At 41.4% G+C, this 16,435-nt stretch overlaps 3 protein-coding genes across 4 annotated transcripts in view; 2 read left to right on the top strand and 1 right to left on the bottom strand.

Annotated features, from left to right (window-relative positions):
* The window catches only part of LOC133482130 (uncharacterized), a 240,958-nt gene that overhangs the window by 2,532 nt on the left and 221,991 nt on the right, over positions 1–16,435 (top strand). The window contains exons 5-6 of one of the 2 annotated variants that reach the window (XM_061781827.1): positions 993–1,135; positions 1,260–1,672. In XM_061781827.1, the coding sequence (XP_061637811.1) occupies positions 993–1,135; positions 1,260–1,472 (356 nt within the window). In that variant the 3' untranslated portion in view covers positions 1,473–1,672. Of the gene's footprint in view, positions 1–992; positions 1,137–1,259; positions 1,673–16,435 lie in introns of those variants that run through there. The other variant, XM_061781828.1, reaches the window with a different exon arrangement.
* On the bottom strand, positions 2,383–12,706 carry sdhdb (succinate dehydrogenase complex, subunit D, integral membrane protein b). Its single transcript, XM_061781830.1, has 4 exons — positions 12,587–12,706; positions 10,076–10,186; positions 8,533–8,683; positions 2,383–3,333 (listed from the first exon to the last, which is right to left on the bottom strand). Exons 1-4 carry the CDS (start codon positions 12,633–12,635, stop codon positions 3,168–3,170), a joined length of 477 nt encoding a protein of 158 aa, XP_061637814.1. The 5' UTR covers positions 12,636–12,706; the 3' UTR covers positions 2,383–3,167.
* On the top strand, positions 12,942–16,277 carry timm8b (translocase of inner mitochondrial membrane 8 homolog B (yeast)). Its single transcript, XM_061781831.1, has 2 exons — positions 12,942–13,229; positions 15,864–16,277. The coding sequence occupies exons 1-2, from the start codon at positions 13,128–13,130 to the stop codon at positions 16,029–16,031; spliced, it is 270 nt and encodes an 89-aa protein (XP_061637815.1). The 5' UTR covers positions 12,942–13,127; the 3' UTR covers positions 16,032–16,277.

The following is a 16,435-nucleotide window of genomic DNA, read 5'->3' on the forward strand; positions in this document are numbered from 1 at the left end:
ACAGTCTACCTTTTGATACCAAGTGCCAAGGTATTTTGCAGCTTGGTACAATAGCAGCAACTTTTGGTGTATCGTCTTCTATTTGAACAATATCTTGTTGAGACGAGTCCTTCTTTTAGAATATGTTGTCAAATCCAGAATATGTCAAGAAAAAAGTAAACCCATAAGTTTATTGTGGAGTAGCTGGCTGCTACATTGGACATGATAGCCGTTAAGTTTAATGCAATTAACGGAAACAATTGCATTGTTTCCGTTAATTTTTTGATTGCACTATGTCAGAATACTGCAATAAAATTATTGCATTCCGTCTTTTACGATCACGGGGCTTTATCTTGTCAACTCAAACGTGATAGTAGACACTTGTTACCATGGCGACGACATCGCGAAGCGTGTATTATAAGAACAAAATGGGGAAAAACGTGTGGTGGTGGACACTGGTGCTCAGGAGATTACGCCACACTGGCGGGGCCGGGATTTAAACCCCGGTCCGCAGAACTGTGAGGCAGATGTGCTAACCAGTCGGCTGCTATATGTAAACATGCCCGCGTTATGTCGCATCATGCTCTAAAGTTTGTGTGTGTGTGAAGTGATTACAATAAAGTAATTACAGTTGTAATGTTGTTTTGACCTGACTGATTAGAATACATGACCTGACCAGAGCAATGATTTCCGACCTTCATGGAGCGAAGGCACATATTTTGGCCAAGGAAAAACTCAAAACCCCATTTGGCTTTTATCACTCAGTTGGGAAAAAAAGCCCTCTTTAGACTTCTAAAACTATTCGGAGCAGTGGATTCTGGTTCCCTATCTTGCTGTTAAGCATACACTGCAGGCTGAGTAGAAAGCCAAATGCGTGTCAGCTGTAACAACAAAAGAAACTTGACTCAGAGAAACGTCAAGGTTTAGACCACCATGGTATATCAGGACAAACATATTCTGTATTATCAAATTTAAAAACTAACTACTGTGTTGTCTTTTTATTTTGTCTTTAGCTTCCCAATTCAACGTTCAGTTTTACAATGAATCTGGCCTGAAGGTCAGGAAGGGCTTGGCTGTCATGCTGTATGCTAATAAAAATGGCAGTAAGATGGTGGTTTGCTGTAGTGACAAGCGAGAAATTTACCCACAGGCAATGGTGAGTGTTAACAGTAATTCAGGTCTTTGCTCCACAAATTGCTCTACTCATGAATAGAGCCAGTCTACTTTATACAATTTTCCATGGGTTCAGTTAAAGCCTATTGTGGTTTGTTTTACCACAGGATCTTCCAGACAATATTGAAACAGCAAATCACAAAGCTTTGTTCTACATGACTAAACTCCATGAAACACAAAACACATTCATGTTGGAGTCCTCTCTTCACCCATGTGAATTCTTGGGTTTTAAACCTGAGAAAAAGAATTCTTCTCAACTCACCTTGGTCTTGCATCATAAAGTTGAAGTGGATGAACGCTGCATAGTAAAGCTTTCTTAATGCAGTTTTATAATTTTAAATTGTCACTTTTAGGTACATTAACTTTTTGGTTATTGAAAATATGACTTTACAAAATGTGTAAATGCCACATTTCTTATTATATATCATATTCCATTCCATGCTTTTTACTGCTTAGAAAAAGACCAATTGCTTGCTTCTGTATTTCCTAAATAAACAGAATACATTTTTCATTCATTTTCCATACCGCTTCTCGTCACTTGGGTCGTGCTGGAGCCTATCCCCTTATTCATCTTAAATTTCGCTGATACTGAAGTTGACAATTCATCTGTGTATGCGTGTGTATTAGTGATGTGTCGATAGCTAATCCCTAGTACAAAAACAAAAGATCGGTGTACTACAGTGCATCTGGAAAGTATTCACATTGCTTACCTTTTTCCACATTTTATTTTACAGCCTAAAGAAATGTGATTTTATTTGATTTTTTTACAATTCCACCCACACTACACAAAGGTTTTTATTAGTTATCTTTGTGGGGGGTTGTGTGCAGACTTGAGGTTAAATTTTTTTTAATCCATTTTGGAGTAAAGCTATAACATAAAATGCGGGGAAAATTGATTTGTGATGCATCCTTTCTGGATGCATTGTACAAAAATAGAAGAGATATATAAGGAGAATATCTCTCTTTTGCAATAATGACAGAAGGTGCTGGGTGTTATCTGTGAAAACCTTTGCCAAGTCACCAAATATTTGTGAGGTCTACTTCATCCCAAAAGTGTTTCATGGGGCGGTTAAGTCAAGTTTCCCACACCAAACTCATCAAGCTTGCATTTATGTACCTTGCTTTCTTTGTGCACTGGCAGTCACGCTGAAACTCAAAAAGGGGATTCCCTAAGCCAATGCCACAAAATTACACCCATATGTTTTGAGAGTCAGGTGAAGCACCGATGAATAAATTGAAGATATGCCTTGATTTACTTTGTGAAGGTTCCAATATTACAAGATTGTGACAAACATCTCAGAAAACTGCATCGACAATGACAAAAGGCTCAAAACACACGGCTTGCACTGAATTCAACCGAAGGATGTAAAATAAATTGTATTGCTTTGCAGGAGTGTAAAAAGCTTACATTTATATATTTGAAGCGGGCTTTACAATAAAGCTGAGTGACTTACAGTAAAAGACAGGTATAAGTACAGGCTTTCATATTTTGTTGTAAGTTTTGACCAATATGAAGTGTCTCAAATGCAACATTAAAATACAATGTAGCACATCTTATTTCAGATGGGTTGAAGATCAAAAGGTATGTACACAGAGTAATTGAAACAAAATATATTTGAAAATCATCCAACAAATAGAAACCTAGTGTGGAAAAAAAATAAATTAAATGTCCAAAAATAGAAAAAAAAAAGTGTGTACACAATGTGACATTTGTGGAAGAATATGGAACTAATTAACTACAATGAGTAAATAAGACATGATATGGCATGGTACAGACTAGAAAAGACATTGGCCAACTTCATTACTGAACAAAGGTATTAGAAGTTCCAGCACTGAGCATTAACAAGCTTATTCCCACCATGCATGGAAGAAAATTGGTTATGAGTCTTTCCATTGACAAAACTGAGGTTCAATTACATACATCTAAATCACTGGAAATATTGTCGGAGCTGTATATATTTATAAGAATTTATCATATGGATCATTCTTCTGAGCTGGTCAGCCTACATTCATGTTCATTTGCTCCAAAGCAAGGCGATGGCTTTGCAGATGCCCACGTCGTTGTAATTGAAGTAGCAAAGCCCTGCGAATGTGACCGTGGACAGGAGGAAGAGACCTGCATTGGCTATCTTGATCTTGGTGTCCCCGTGAACGTAATCTGTCAACACCTGCCCTATACCCCTATGACACAAAAATATGAAAAGGGGAGTGTAGAACTGTACATGAAAAGTCATTGAATCTCATTTACTTTACTATATAGGATTGAGCCATTGCTACTGTAGTTGTTCACATGACGTTCATACAGCATGTGCAAATTCACACACAAAGCACTCTTCACAGTGGTCCTGTGATTGACTGGAAACCAGTGCAGACTGCATACCTGAACAGGATGTGGTTAAAGAAAATGAAAACTAACATCTCCACTCTCTACCGCAATTACACACTTGTTCTATTTTCCATTTGTGTATGAGAACGCATGAGGGGGGAAAAAAACAATAAATCAGATGATGTCCATTGGGATACATTGTGATCATCTCCAACCTCGTATTCTAGATCTTTACATCTGGCCCCAAACCTCCCATTGGATTACTTTTAATATTATGGTATATGTCACAATGTTAGGCTTAGACAATTGGGGGGAGGGGGGGGACTCAATTGTTGTAGAGCCTAAACTCTCTTATTGTCAATCAAGATGACACCTCTGCCATCCAAGTTGATGAGTTTCATTGGGTTCACTCAGTGCCAACATTCTTTGGAGCTTGAAGTTGTATAATCCTATCAGGCACAGACTACTTGCAAGAAACTTTCTAAGTGTTCATGTTACACCTCATTGCACCATTACCGCCACAAGATGACATCAGGACATTTGTCTCACTGGTTCTCGTCAAAAAGGACAACATTTGACCTCCTAAGATACCCACCTGGCCTGAAAGCCTTAGCCTGGGAGGATTTATCACCACTCATGACTGGGATTTGTGGCCTGCACCTGCCAGGTTGTCTAGTCTTCGCTGTAACTGATGGACCAGCACATTTGGTCCGACGCTAAGCTCAATCCACCTTTACGGGTCTGGAACCAGCCGGAACTAACCAAGAGTTGACTGATTTCTGCTGACAACTGTGCGGCGAGTGTCTGGGTTTTCCTTTTCTATGTTTGCTTGGGCGAGCTTTGCTGACTAGACCTGAGCAAGGTCCAAGAATGCATTCAATATTCTCAATTTTGGAGTTCAGCATGAGGCCAAATATAAACTAAATATAGACTAAAATATGACCAATAAACACCTGTGTCAATTGTAGGGATGTGTATTAGGCCTGCAACTAATGATTCTTTTAATAATTGATCAATTTATTGATCAATCAGATAAAAAAAAAAACAACTTCCATCCCTTTATTCAAAAAAGGGACATTTCAAATAGACAGTACAGAAAATGCACAAACAATTTGATTATGATTCACTCACTGCTTTAGTCTGTAAAATGTCAAAAAAAAAATTGGCAAAAATGTTGACTGATTATCTGCTGAGTCAAAATGTTCAAACATCTGCTTTTACCTTGGAAAACAACAGTCTGCTTATTGTTGAGAGGCTGACATTCTAATGATTTGAAAAATTTGTAATTTTAAAAAGTCTCAACGATTAATCGATTATGGTAGACGGTACAATAAACGTGTATCAATCTGCTACCATTCACATTCATACAACTGAATAGTCATGGCTTCTTGCAAATATGTCAGCATTGAGTTAAATTAAACAGGCCCAGATTTCACACTGAGCAAGACAATTTATACGTTGGGACGAGAGAAGCGTTATTTCAGTATTCATACTTTTTGTGACATTTTTGTTTAGTGGCGTGCCATGAGAATATTCAAATGTAAAATGGGTGCCTTGACTTGAGGAAAAGGTTGGGAACCACAGTACTAGTGCATGTGAGATGGAAAATTAAACTGGCTATATGGAAAAACTCAAATTTTGTCTTACCGCCCAGATGCTTCTCTGTACATAGATATTTAGTCCATTTCCTCTGGTAAGGTTGTCGGTACATTTGTGGTGGGTAATTGCAGGTTACAGGAAGTAAAAGTGTGTTATATTCAATCTGTGAGTTTGAAATGAAGTGTACATCAAACTGCTTGGTATTTAGTGCTTCATGAAGTACACTGTATCTGTAAAGTTAGAGCATTTTGGAGGGCATCGTTACAAGTGGTGGGACAACATAACCGCTATGTGATGGTGCGAATGTGAGTGTGAATGGTTGTCGGTCTGTATGTGCCCTGCAACCGACTGCCGACCCGAAGTCTGCTGGGATAGGCTCCAGCACAACCAACATTGTCCCAGATTATCGCACTACTCGTCACTTTAAACCGCATACACTCCTTGAAGTCTCAGCGCCCTTTGCGCAATGGTCATTGCACCGGACTATTGCAATATTAGTCACTCGAACTGCTCTCAGTGCTAGAGGACTCTGCATCTTTTTGCACAATTGTTTTTTGTAAATGTCTTTATGTCTCCAAAGTGTTTTGTAAATTGACTGTCTGTTGTACTAGAGAGGCTCCAACTACCGGAGACAAATTCCTTGTGTGTTTTGGACATACTTGGCAAATAAAGATGATTCTGATTCTGATCCCTGAACTTGAACAGGATAAGCTATCTAGAATATGGACTGATGGATAGACTCTGCAAGAAAGAGCCAGAAGCCGGACTTTGTCATCCACATGAGATGTTGCAGACTGTATTGACCCTGGCGTTGTCTGTTTTTCACTCTCGCTCTCACTCTTAGCTGGGGGGTGAAGAACAGAGAAAGCCTCCCCTCTTGGACTTGAATGTCTCCTCAGTTCAGTCATTTGTGCCTGTTCTTCAGGTGCCTCTCCATCTGTTGACTAGTCAGTTTCCTCAAAGTCAAAATCAGTGTTATCTTTGACTTTTTAGACATTCTCCTATCTCTGGTTCAACTTCAGTACTCTCTTCATAAGACATTCTTCAGAGAAAGGGCTGGTAGGGTGATTCAAAATTCTACACATCGTGAAAGCCGCCTTTGAGCAATATAATCTAAAGTGTTGCACTGAGGTGACTGGTCATTTCTTTTAACATAACACCACTTTTGTTCACTGCTGCCGTTGGGCACAAGCACGTCTTCGTGCATGTTCTTCTTGGTTGGTTTTTGCCGCTTCTTCCTTGGTTGTCACCACTTTCTTCTTCGGGGTCGGCGGACTCTAGGCATCGAAACTGGGAACCGAATTTTTTTTCATTTGAACGATCCCGGGAGAACCGTAATGTTAGTCTGTGTTCCAATCGGTTCTTGATGCCCAACCCTATTCTCACTCCTCCCTCTATTCATGCTTGATGGACAGCAGGCTTTTCAAGTTTAGTTGTTGTTGGGTTTTTTTGCCCCACCCTGATCTCGCTGATGCTGCTGCTCGAACCCGCTTCACTGGCTGTGGTGAAGCTTCATCAGTTTGCTGCACAAGCATTGCCTTCCATTCTTCCTCTATGATAACAAAACTGTTAAATCTTGTGTCCAAGAAGGTTAAAGACAATATTATAATATATTGTTAAAGACAATATCCAACAATGTGCCGTGGCTGCACTTTAAGCACAGGTGCTAAAAACGTGGTATCATTTCGACAACGAGGTACTGAGATACTTTTCTCGTACTGGTTAACCATGCAATCTTATAGTAAACGCCTAAAATGTAGTCAAATGCCCATCCCTAGTTTTTAAAATGTGTTTGCGTGAGTGTTGGTATATCAGTTTAATATTTGATTCCCATCCCCAATTACAGTGGGGCAAATATAGTATTTCGACAGCCACCAAATGTGCAAGTTCTCCCACTGAAAAAGATGAGAAAGGCCTGTAAATTTATTCATAGGTATACCTCACCTATGAGAGACAAAATGAGAAAAAAAAAAGAAAATTGACTGATTTTTAAAGAATTTATTAACAAATTATGGTGGAAAATAAGTATTTGGTCACCTACAAACTAGCAAGCTTTCTGGATCTCACAGACCTGTAACTTCTTGATTATTAGGCTCCTCTGTCCTCCATTCATTACCTGTATTAATGGCACCTGTTTGAACTTGTTATCAGTATAATAGTCCCCTGTTCACAACCTCAAACAGTCACACTCCAAACTGCACTATGGCCAAGACCAAAGAGCTGTCAAAGGACACCAGAAACAAAATTTTAGACCTGCACCAGGCTGGGAAGACTGAATCTACAATAGGTAAGCAGCTTGGTGTGACGAAATCAACTGTGGGAGCAATTATTAGAAAATGGAAGAAATACAAGACCACTGATAATCTCCCTCGATCTGGGGCTCCACGCAAGATCTCACCCCCCGTGGGGTCAAAACGATCACAAGAGCGGTGAGCAATAATCCCAGAACCACACTGTGGAATCTAGTGAATGACCTGCACAGAGCTGGGACCAAAGTAACAAAGGCTACCATCAGTAACACACTACGCCGCCAGGGACTCAAATCCTGCAGTGCCAGACGTGTCCCCCTGCTTAAGCCAGTACATTTCCAGGCCTGTCTGAAGTTTGCTCGAAAACATTTGAATGATCCAGAAGAGGGTTGGGAGAATGTCATATGGCCAGATGAAACCAAAATAGAACTTGTCATGTTTGGAGGAGAAAACAATGCCGAGTTGCATCCAAAGAACACCATACCTACAATGAAGCATGGGAGTGGAAACATCCTGCTTTGGGGCTGTTCTTCTGCAAAGGGACCAGGATGACTGATGTGTAAAGCAAATAATGAATGGGGCCATGTATTATGAGATTTTGAGTAAAAACCTCCTTCCATCAGCAAGGGCACTGAAGATGAAATGTGGCTGGGTCTTCCAGCATGACAATGATCCCAAACATACCACCCGGGCAACGAAGGAGTGGCTTTGCAAGAAGCATTTCAAGGGCCTGGAGTGACCTAGCCAGTCTCCAGATCTCAACCCCATAGAAAATATTTGGAGGGAGTTAAAAGTCTGTTGTCCAGCGACAGCCCCAAAACATCACTGCTCTCGAGGTGATCTGCATGGAGGAATGGGCCAAAATACCAGCAACCGTGTGTGAAAACCTTGAAAGACTTCCAGAAAACATCTGACCTCTGTCATTGCCAACAAAGGGTATATAACAAAGTATTGAGATGAACTTTTGTTATTGACCAAATACTTATTTTGCACAATAATGTGTTAATAAATTCTATAAAATTAAACAATGTGATTTTCTGGATTTGTATTCCTCATTTTGTCTCTCATAGGTGAGGTATACCTATGATGAAAATTACAGGCCTCTCTCATCTTTTTAAGTGGGAGAAGTTGCACAATGGGTGGTTGACTAAATACCTTTTTGCCACGCTGTATCAACCTTTGATTGCCCAGCTCAGTGCAGCTTACCAGTGTCCATGTAGGGTGAGTGCAGCAGCCAGAGAGTAATCTATTGCAGGACCGGGGTGAAAATAGGCAGCAGGCCCCATGGCCAGCAGCAGGATGCTCAACACTCGCTCAGCTGTCCAGTGCAGAGAGGCGGCTCTGGAGCCAGAGCTCGCTTTAAAATAAAAGAAACATGCACTGCATTTAATTGTACTAAATTTAAATAAGACAACATGGATAACTTGGACACAGCCACATAGAATCACAGTGGTTGCAATGAGGAAAAATATATCCCGAACAACTGTAGAAAATTGGATATAGGGGTACTCCGTTTACAACGGTCCTACATACGACATTTTGAAGTTACGAACTACGAGCAGCACATGAATACGGCTCACTTAGTTACTGCCATACTTGCTGTTTTACATTTGATGTATATTAATGGCCTCGATGTTTTTCATACATTTACAGTGGATATAAAAAATACACACACCCTGTTCAAATGCCACATTTCATGATGTTAAAAAAACAACAAAAATAAAACCAAAGAAAAATGCATCCAAACTAATCAGGAGAAGCTTCATCATGCAAAAAAACAATAAATGACCCAAAACACACTGCCAACAAAGCAAAAGACTTCATCAGGGGGAAACATTGGAAGGTCTTCGACTGACCAAGTCAATCACCGGACCTTAACCCAATAGAGCATTACCTCCTGAAGGGTTGACTGAAGGGAGAAACCCCCAGAAACAAACAAGAACTGAAAGAGGCTGCAATAAAGGCCTGGAAAAGCATTTCAAATGAAGAATGCAACAGTCTGGTGAAGTCAATGGGTCGCAGGCTTGATGCAGTTATTGCAAGTAAGGGTTATGCCACCAAATATGAATTGTTATTCACATTAAGTTAATTTAAACATCTGTTCCAATACTTTTGCTCACTTGAAAAGTGGGTGGCTTCAAACAGAAGGTGCTCTGCCCTGAGTTGTTTAACACATGTAGATGTAAATACCATGAAATAAAAGCGGGAATTCTGAACTTTTGTCTCATATTCATCTTTTGAGCTGAAACCCAAATGTCTTCAGTATACGACATAAACAATGGAATTGACCTTGCCGTTCCAATACTTTTGGAGGGGACTGAATGCAACCACATTATCTTGTTTTTTTAATTCCCCTCTCAAAACTTTTTTTACCCCCCTCCATTGACTTATACAGTTTATAGGTCCCATTATTGATAGACAAAGTGTTGAAATGATTTATCTTGGTCTAATTTATTATATCACAAACGCCTGACATTTGAACGGGGAAACCTCGATGTTTTATAGCCACTGTACATGTAATGAATAACGAAGTAGCACTTTATGTGTGCAAGTGTTTGCTGATTGCGGTGGCGTGACAATGTGTTGGGTAGAAAATAAAAATCTGATAATATTAACTAACTAAAAGCAGTACATATCTGAGCAGCTACCACTCATCGCAGTGGTCTATATTTTTCTGCTCATACAAACTGCCGACTCCTGGGCCAATTACAAATGTCCACCCCTGAACCAACAGCACTTGTATACTAACCATTTAGACCTTGGGATGCATGAATCCTTGCAGTGAGCAGGTAAGTCTGCTCCTGGTGTTTGTTTGGGACGACCAATGGCCTTGCCAGCAAGGTGCTTTGATAGAACAGAGCTGGGGGGGGGAACAAAAGAATACATCATGTTTAATAAACAATATTAAAAACAGGATAGTTTGAACACAAATCTACACTGTTCCAGATTTATTATTTTACGATTTCCCAAAACCAAAAAATTCAATGGCATTATCACACCAGTACATAAACGTACTTCAGAATTATCAGTTATTGCTCTAATAGTGCAAGTATGTGCATATCCACCGTAGAATGGCTGTCGAAAGTGGTCACTCAATGAGCCACACTTATAATTATGCATTTTGAATAGTAAAGATTGTTATTACAGTTTGAAACTCTGATTCAACAAAAAATGTTGCATCTAAAATCTCGACCCCCATTGACTTTGGATTAAAAGGTTGACCATAAATTAATGCATTTTCACCGATTTTAAAGTCATAACTTACTTAATATCGTGCGTAAATCAATTCAACTTGAAAAATGTATGCACATACCTAAATATTGTGAATAATTTCCTTCTACAACCCCAATTCCAATGAAGTTGGGACGTTGTGTTAAACATAAATAAAAACAGAATACAATGATTTGCAAATCATGTTCAACCTATATTTAATCGAATACACTACAAAGACAAGATATTTAATGTTCAAACTGATCAACTTTATTGTTTCTAGCAAATAATCATTAACTTGGAATGTTATGGCTGCAACACGTTCCAAAAATGCTGGGACAGGTAGCAAAAAAGACTGAGAAAGTTGAGGAATGCTCATCAAACACCTGTTTGGAACATCCCACAGGTGAACAGGCTAATTGGGAACAGGTGGGTGCCATGATTGGGTATAAAAGGAGCTTCCCTGAATTGCTCTGTCATTCACAAGCAAAGATGGGGCGAGGTTCACCTCTTTGTGAACAAGTACGTGAGAAAATAGTCGAACAGTTTAAGGACAATGTTCCTCAACGTACAATTGCAAGGAATTTAGGGATTTCATCATCTACGGTCCATAATATCATCAAAAGGTTCAGAGAATCTGGAGAAATCACCGCATGTAAGCAGCAAGGCCGAAAACCAACATTGAATGCCCGTGACTTTCGGTCCCTCAGGCGGCCGACATCAATGTGTAAAGGATACCACATGGGCTCAGGAACACTTCAGAAAACCAATGTCAGTAAATACAGTTTGGCGCTACATCCGTAAGTGCAACTTGAAACTCTACTATGCAAAGCAAAAGCCATTTATCAACAACACCCAGAAACGCTGCCGGCTTCTCTGGGCCCGACTGATGAAAAGTGGAAAAGTGTTCTGTGGTCCAACGAGTCCAAATGGAAATTGAGGACATTGTATCCTCCGGGCCAAAGAGGAAAAGAACCATCCGGACTGTTAAGGACGCAAAGTTCAAAAGGCAGCATCTGTGATGGTATGGGGCTGTGTTAGTGCCAATGGCATAGGTAACTTACACCTCTGTGAAGGCACCATTAATGCTGAAAAGTACATACAGGTTTTGGAGAAACATATGCTGCCATCCAAGCAACGTCTTTTTCATGGACGCCCCTGCTTATTTCAGCAAGACAATGCCAAACCACATTCTGCAAGTGTTACAACAGCGTGGCTTCGTAGTAAAAGAGTTCGGGTACTAGACTGGCCTGCCTGCAGTCCATACCTGTCTCCCATTAAAAATGTGTGGAGAATTAAGAAGCGTAAAATACGACAACGGGGACCCCGGACTGTTGAACAGCTGAAGCTGTACATCCAGCAAGAAAGCTACAAAGCTTCAACAATTAGTGTCCTCAGTTCCCAAACGTTTATTGAATGTTTATTTGAAACGTGTTGCAGCCATAAAATTCCAAGTTAATGATTATTTGCTAAAAACAACGTTTATCAGTTTGAACATTAATATATTGTCTTTGTAGTGCATTCAATTAAATATAGGTCGAACATGATTTGCAAATCACTGTATTCTGTTTTTATTTATGTTTAACACAACGTCCCAACTTCATTGGAATTGGGGTTGTATACCCTGTACAGGACTATTGCTAGTTGTTCAGACTCTCAAAATTAAACACTTTATCAAACGTTTAATTACTCAAGATTCTAGAAATCTCAGCCGGATTGAGAACTGAATGTTGACATAAAAACGATGCTTATGATAATGATTCATTTATGCAAACCTGACAACCGAGTTGGAAAATGACACTGTCAGTTTTACATAATCACTAATTTCCTCTAGAAACGGATTACTTATAATCGTTTATTAGCTAAACAGCGAAGAAAACTGCCTTTTGGAGTGATTCAAATACTATCAAATACAAAAAAAAAAAAGCTTGCTTAAAGTCATGACCATCAAAACAGCGCCAAAAAGACAGTACAAAGGCATCAACCTGCCAAAAGATGTGCCTAAATCCAAAACAGACAAAATGGTTGCGAAACAAAATAGTATTCTTACGCTGAACTCCTCTGCGACAAACAGAACTCAACCGGACGATAGCCGCCATGATGATCAACCGACCAAGGTCACCACATCTTACCCGGAAGTTGTTGTTGAATCTTCAGGATACAAAGATAATGTACGTGAAACGAGAGATAAATATAACGTCAACTCCCGCTTTTCCACGACAAATTTTGACAGCCAATGGAGTTATTATTGATTACAAACACATGTATATACGTAAAAAAACAAGCATTGTTTATTTTTTTGAATGTGTTTCTGAAAACACCCCCCCACACACACACACACACAATTAAACGTCGCGTTGCTTTTCCAGCATGGTTTCCTCCTGAATCCTTGCACGCTTTTTGATTGCGTCACTCGTACTTTACAAACGTGAGCGTCCCATAAATTGTGTTTCCGCGGTTGTCGACCCGAACGGTTACGAAGCAGAGGTCGCACCCACGCGCAGCCCGTAATACGGAAGGTCACGTTACCTCGGTTGCTCATAACCGTCTACGCTGAAAAGCAGCAGTACTGTCTCCTTTTAGGAAGCGTAATGGACGGTTTTGATCAACTCAGTGTGTCGGAGAAAGCGGAAGCGACAGAGCTCCAGCGACTGATCGCCATCGAGCAGCAGAAGGCGCAGTTCCAGGCCCAGGTTTGTACCCCAAGGTTGTTGGACCCAGTGTGCAGCCTTCTTACGTGAATGATACCACACGGACTGCATTGAAATGGTGGCTGACAACTATAACGTGAAACAAATAGCAATTATTGTTGGTATGGTCCCACTGACGTAGCTGATGTAAACTTTAAACGGACATTGTCCACTGTTTATTTTAAGAAGGTCAGTACTTTATAGAGTCGTGTTGATGCAGAAACAATAATGATCATCCCCTTCCAATTACATTTTCAATAGAACTGGCAGTATTTTTGTCTTGATAGCAATATCCATGCTAGAGCTGCAAGATATTGGAAAAAAATGACATTGCGTTTATTTTATATATATATATATATATATATATGTGTGTGTGTGTGTGTGTTACTAATGGGCCGTTGCCCTAAAAATACTGGCATTTCATTTCCCCATTCTCGCCACCCATTCAGTCCACACTGAACACTGTGTATAGCGAGGATGGGGTGCTGCTGACTTCAATTCGGGACGTTGTGAGTCGGTGGGGAGAATACTTTGAAGACCTCCTCAATTCCACCAACACGCCTTCCCATGAGGAAGCAGAGTCTGGGTTCTCTGAGGCGGGCTCTCCTATCTCTGGGGTTGAGGTCACAGAGGTGGTTAAAAAGCTCCTCGGTGGCAAGGCCCCGGGGGTGGATGAGATTCGCCCGGAGTTCCTAAAGGCTCTGGATGTTATGGGGCTGTCCTGGTTGACACGCCTCTGCAACATCGTGTGGACATCGGGCACAGTGCCTCTGGATTGGCAGACTGGGGTGGTGGTCCCCTTTTTTAAGAAGGGGTCCACCGGAAAGTGTGTTCCAACTACACTCCTCAGCCTCCCTGGTAAGGTCTTTTCAGGAGTGCTGGAGAGGGAGGGTCCATCGGGAAGACGAATCTCAGATTCAGGAGGAGCAGTGTGTTTTTCGTCCTGGCTGTGGAACAGTGGACCAGCTCTTCACCCTCAGCAGGGTCTTCGAGGGTGCCTAACCAATCTACATGTGTTTTGTGTAGTTTGAGAAGGCGTTCGACCGTGTCCCTCAGGGAGTCCTGTAGGGGATGCTTCGGGAGTATGGGGTACCAAACCCCCTGATATGGGCTGTTCGCTCCCTGTACGACCGGTGTCAGAGCTTGGTCCGCATTGCCGGCAGTAAGTCGGACTTGTTTCCGGTGAAGGTTGGACTCCCCCCTTTGTCATCGGTTCTGTTTATAACTTTTATGGACAGAATTTCTAGACGCAGCCAAGGCATGGAGGGGGTCCGGTTTGGTGGCCTCAGTATTGCATCTCTGCTTATTGCAGATGATGTGGTTCTGTTGACTTCATCAAGCCGTGATCTCCAACTCTCACTGGAGCAGTTCGCAGCAGAGTGTGAAGCACCTGGGATGAGAATCAGCACCTCCAAATCTGAAACCATGGTAGTCAGTCGCAAAAGGGTGGCGTGCCCTATGAGAGGGTGAGGGGATGAGATCCTGCCCCAAGTGGAGGAGTTCAAGTATTTTGGGGTCTTGTTCACGAGTGAGGGAAGAATAGAACGGGAGAGCGACAGGCGGATCGGTGCAGCGTCTGCAGTAATGCGGACTTTGTGTTGGTCAGTTGTGGTAAAGAAGGAGCTAAGCTGAAAGGCGAAGCTCTCAATTTACCGGTCCATCTATGTTCCTACCCTTACCTATGGTCACGAGCTGTGGGTCGTGACCGAAAGAACAAGATCCCGGATACAAGCGGCCGAAATGAGTTTCCTCCGCAGGGTGTCCGGGCTCTCCCTTAGAGATAGGGTGAGAAGCTCAGTTATCCAGGAGGATCTCAGAGTAGAGCCACTGCTCCTCCACATTGAAGTGGCTGGGGCAGATGAGGTGGCTGGGGCATCTGTTTCGGATGCCTCCCTGCTGGGAATGCCACGGGATCCCCCCGGAAGAGCTGGATGAAGTAGCTGGGCAGAGGAAAGTCTGGGCGTCCCTGCTGAAGCTACTGCCCCCGTGACCCGACCTCTGATAAGCGGTAGAAAATGGATGGATGGATGGATGGATGGCCATCGTTAGCTTGCTAACTGCACGCTGGAGTGGTAAATGGGCCTTGTTATGGAAGCTAAGCAGAGATAACCCACAACTGAGCAGCATAGCCAAACGAAATGATGTCACTTTGTACTTATATAGTGGGGGAGGGAACTGGCGCGAGAAAGTATACACCCTAGCCCCTTGACATCACGGGGCTATGTTTTAGTCCTGCCCACAAAATCAGGAAAATTCAAACAGTGAAAAAGATGCTTCAGCTGTATCCTAACAATTCAGCACTATATTATTAGAAGTCTTTCCATATGTTTTCAGCACTTCAAAGATATTTATGTATTTTAATTTCCATATGTTTTCAGCACTTCAAAGATATTTAGGTATTTTTAAACAGAACACTGATATCTGCATAGAGTTTCTTTAATCTTTTGAGTAGAGCATGTCCAAACAGGTCCCTCTGCTGGTCACTTAATATTACAGTTGATTTACTGTATATTACAGCACACCAACATCACAGCCGACACTGCATTGTGACTATTGCGCACACGTACATCGCGATGGGGATGCTAAAAAAAAATATCGTGCAGCCCTAATACATGCCCATCATTGTACTTATTTCAGGTGCACAACTTCACAGATGTGTGCTGGGACAAGTGTGTGGACAGTCCAGGGACGAAATTAGACTACCGGACAGAGACTTGCCTTGTGAGTTGTGTGGAGCGGTTCATCGACACCACCTTGGCCATCACCAACCGCTTCACTCAGATGGTGCAGAAAGGCACTCATTGACTGATGGACTTGACATAGCCCTTTGCTGGATTCTGTTAGCATATGAATAAAATGTTCTTATTACTAACATGTTTGTGAGGACAGTATCGCTCCTGTGATCTGCTGTCAGGCGTGTTGCTAGCAACCGGCAGCAATGAGCATTTCATGTTTGAATGCAGTGGTCATTGAATTTGGACAAAAGTAAACTGGCGGATATTGGAAGTGACCGGATCTTGTCTGGGTTCATTAAAAACACTTTTTAATGAATGTGCTTGTGGAATGTATTTCCCTCTACAAATCAAATGCACGTTAAGTAGATAACCACTCAAATGAAATACCAGAGCTGTGTTCAAAAGTCTGCTTTTACAAACATTTAACAAGATGGCGTAGAACTACATTGCATCATCACAGTTATGGTTGTGATG

This window comes from Phyllopteryx taeniolatus, chromosome 8 (assembly GCF_024500385.1).
Source record: "Phyllopteryx taeniolatus isolate TA_2022b chromosome 8, UOR_Ptae_1.2, whole genome shotgun sequence".
Taxonomy (NCBI): Eukaryota; Metazoa; Chordata; class Actinopteri; order Syngnathiformes; family Syngnathidae; genus Phyllopteryx; species Phyllopteryx taeniolatus.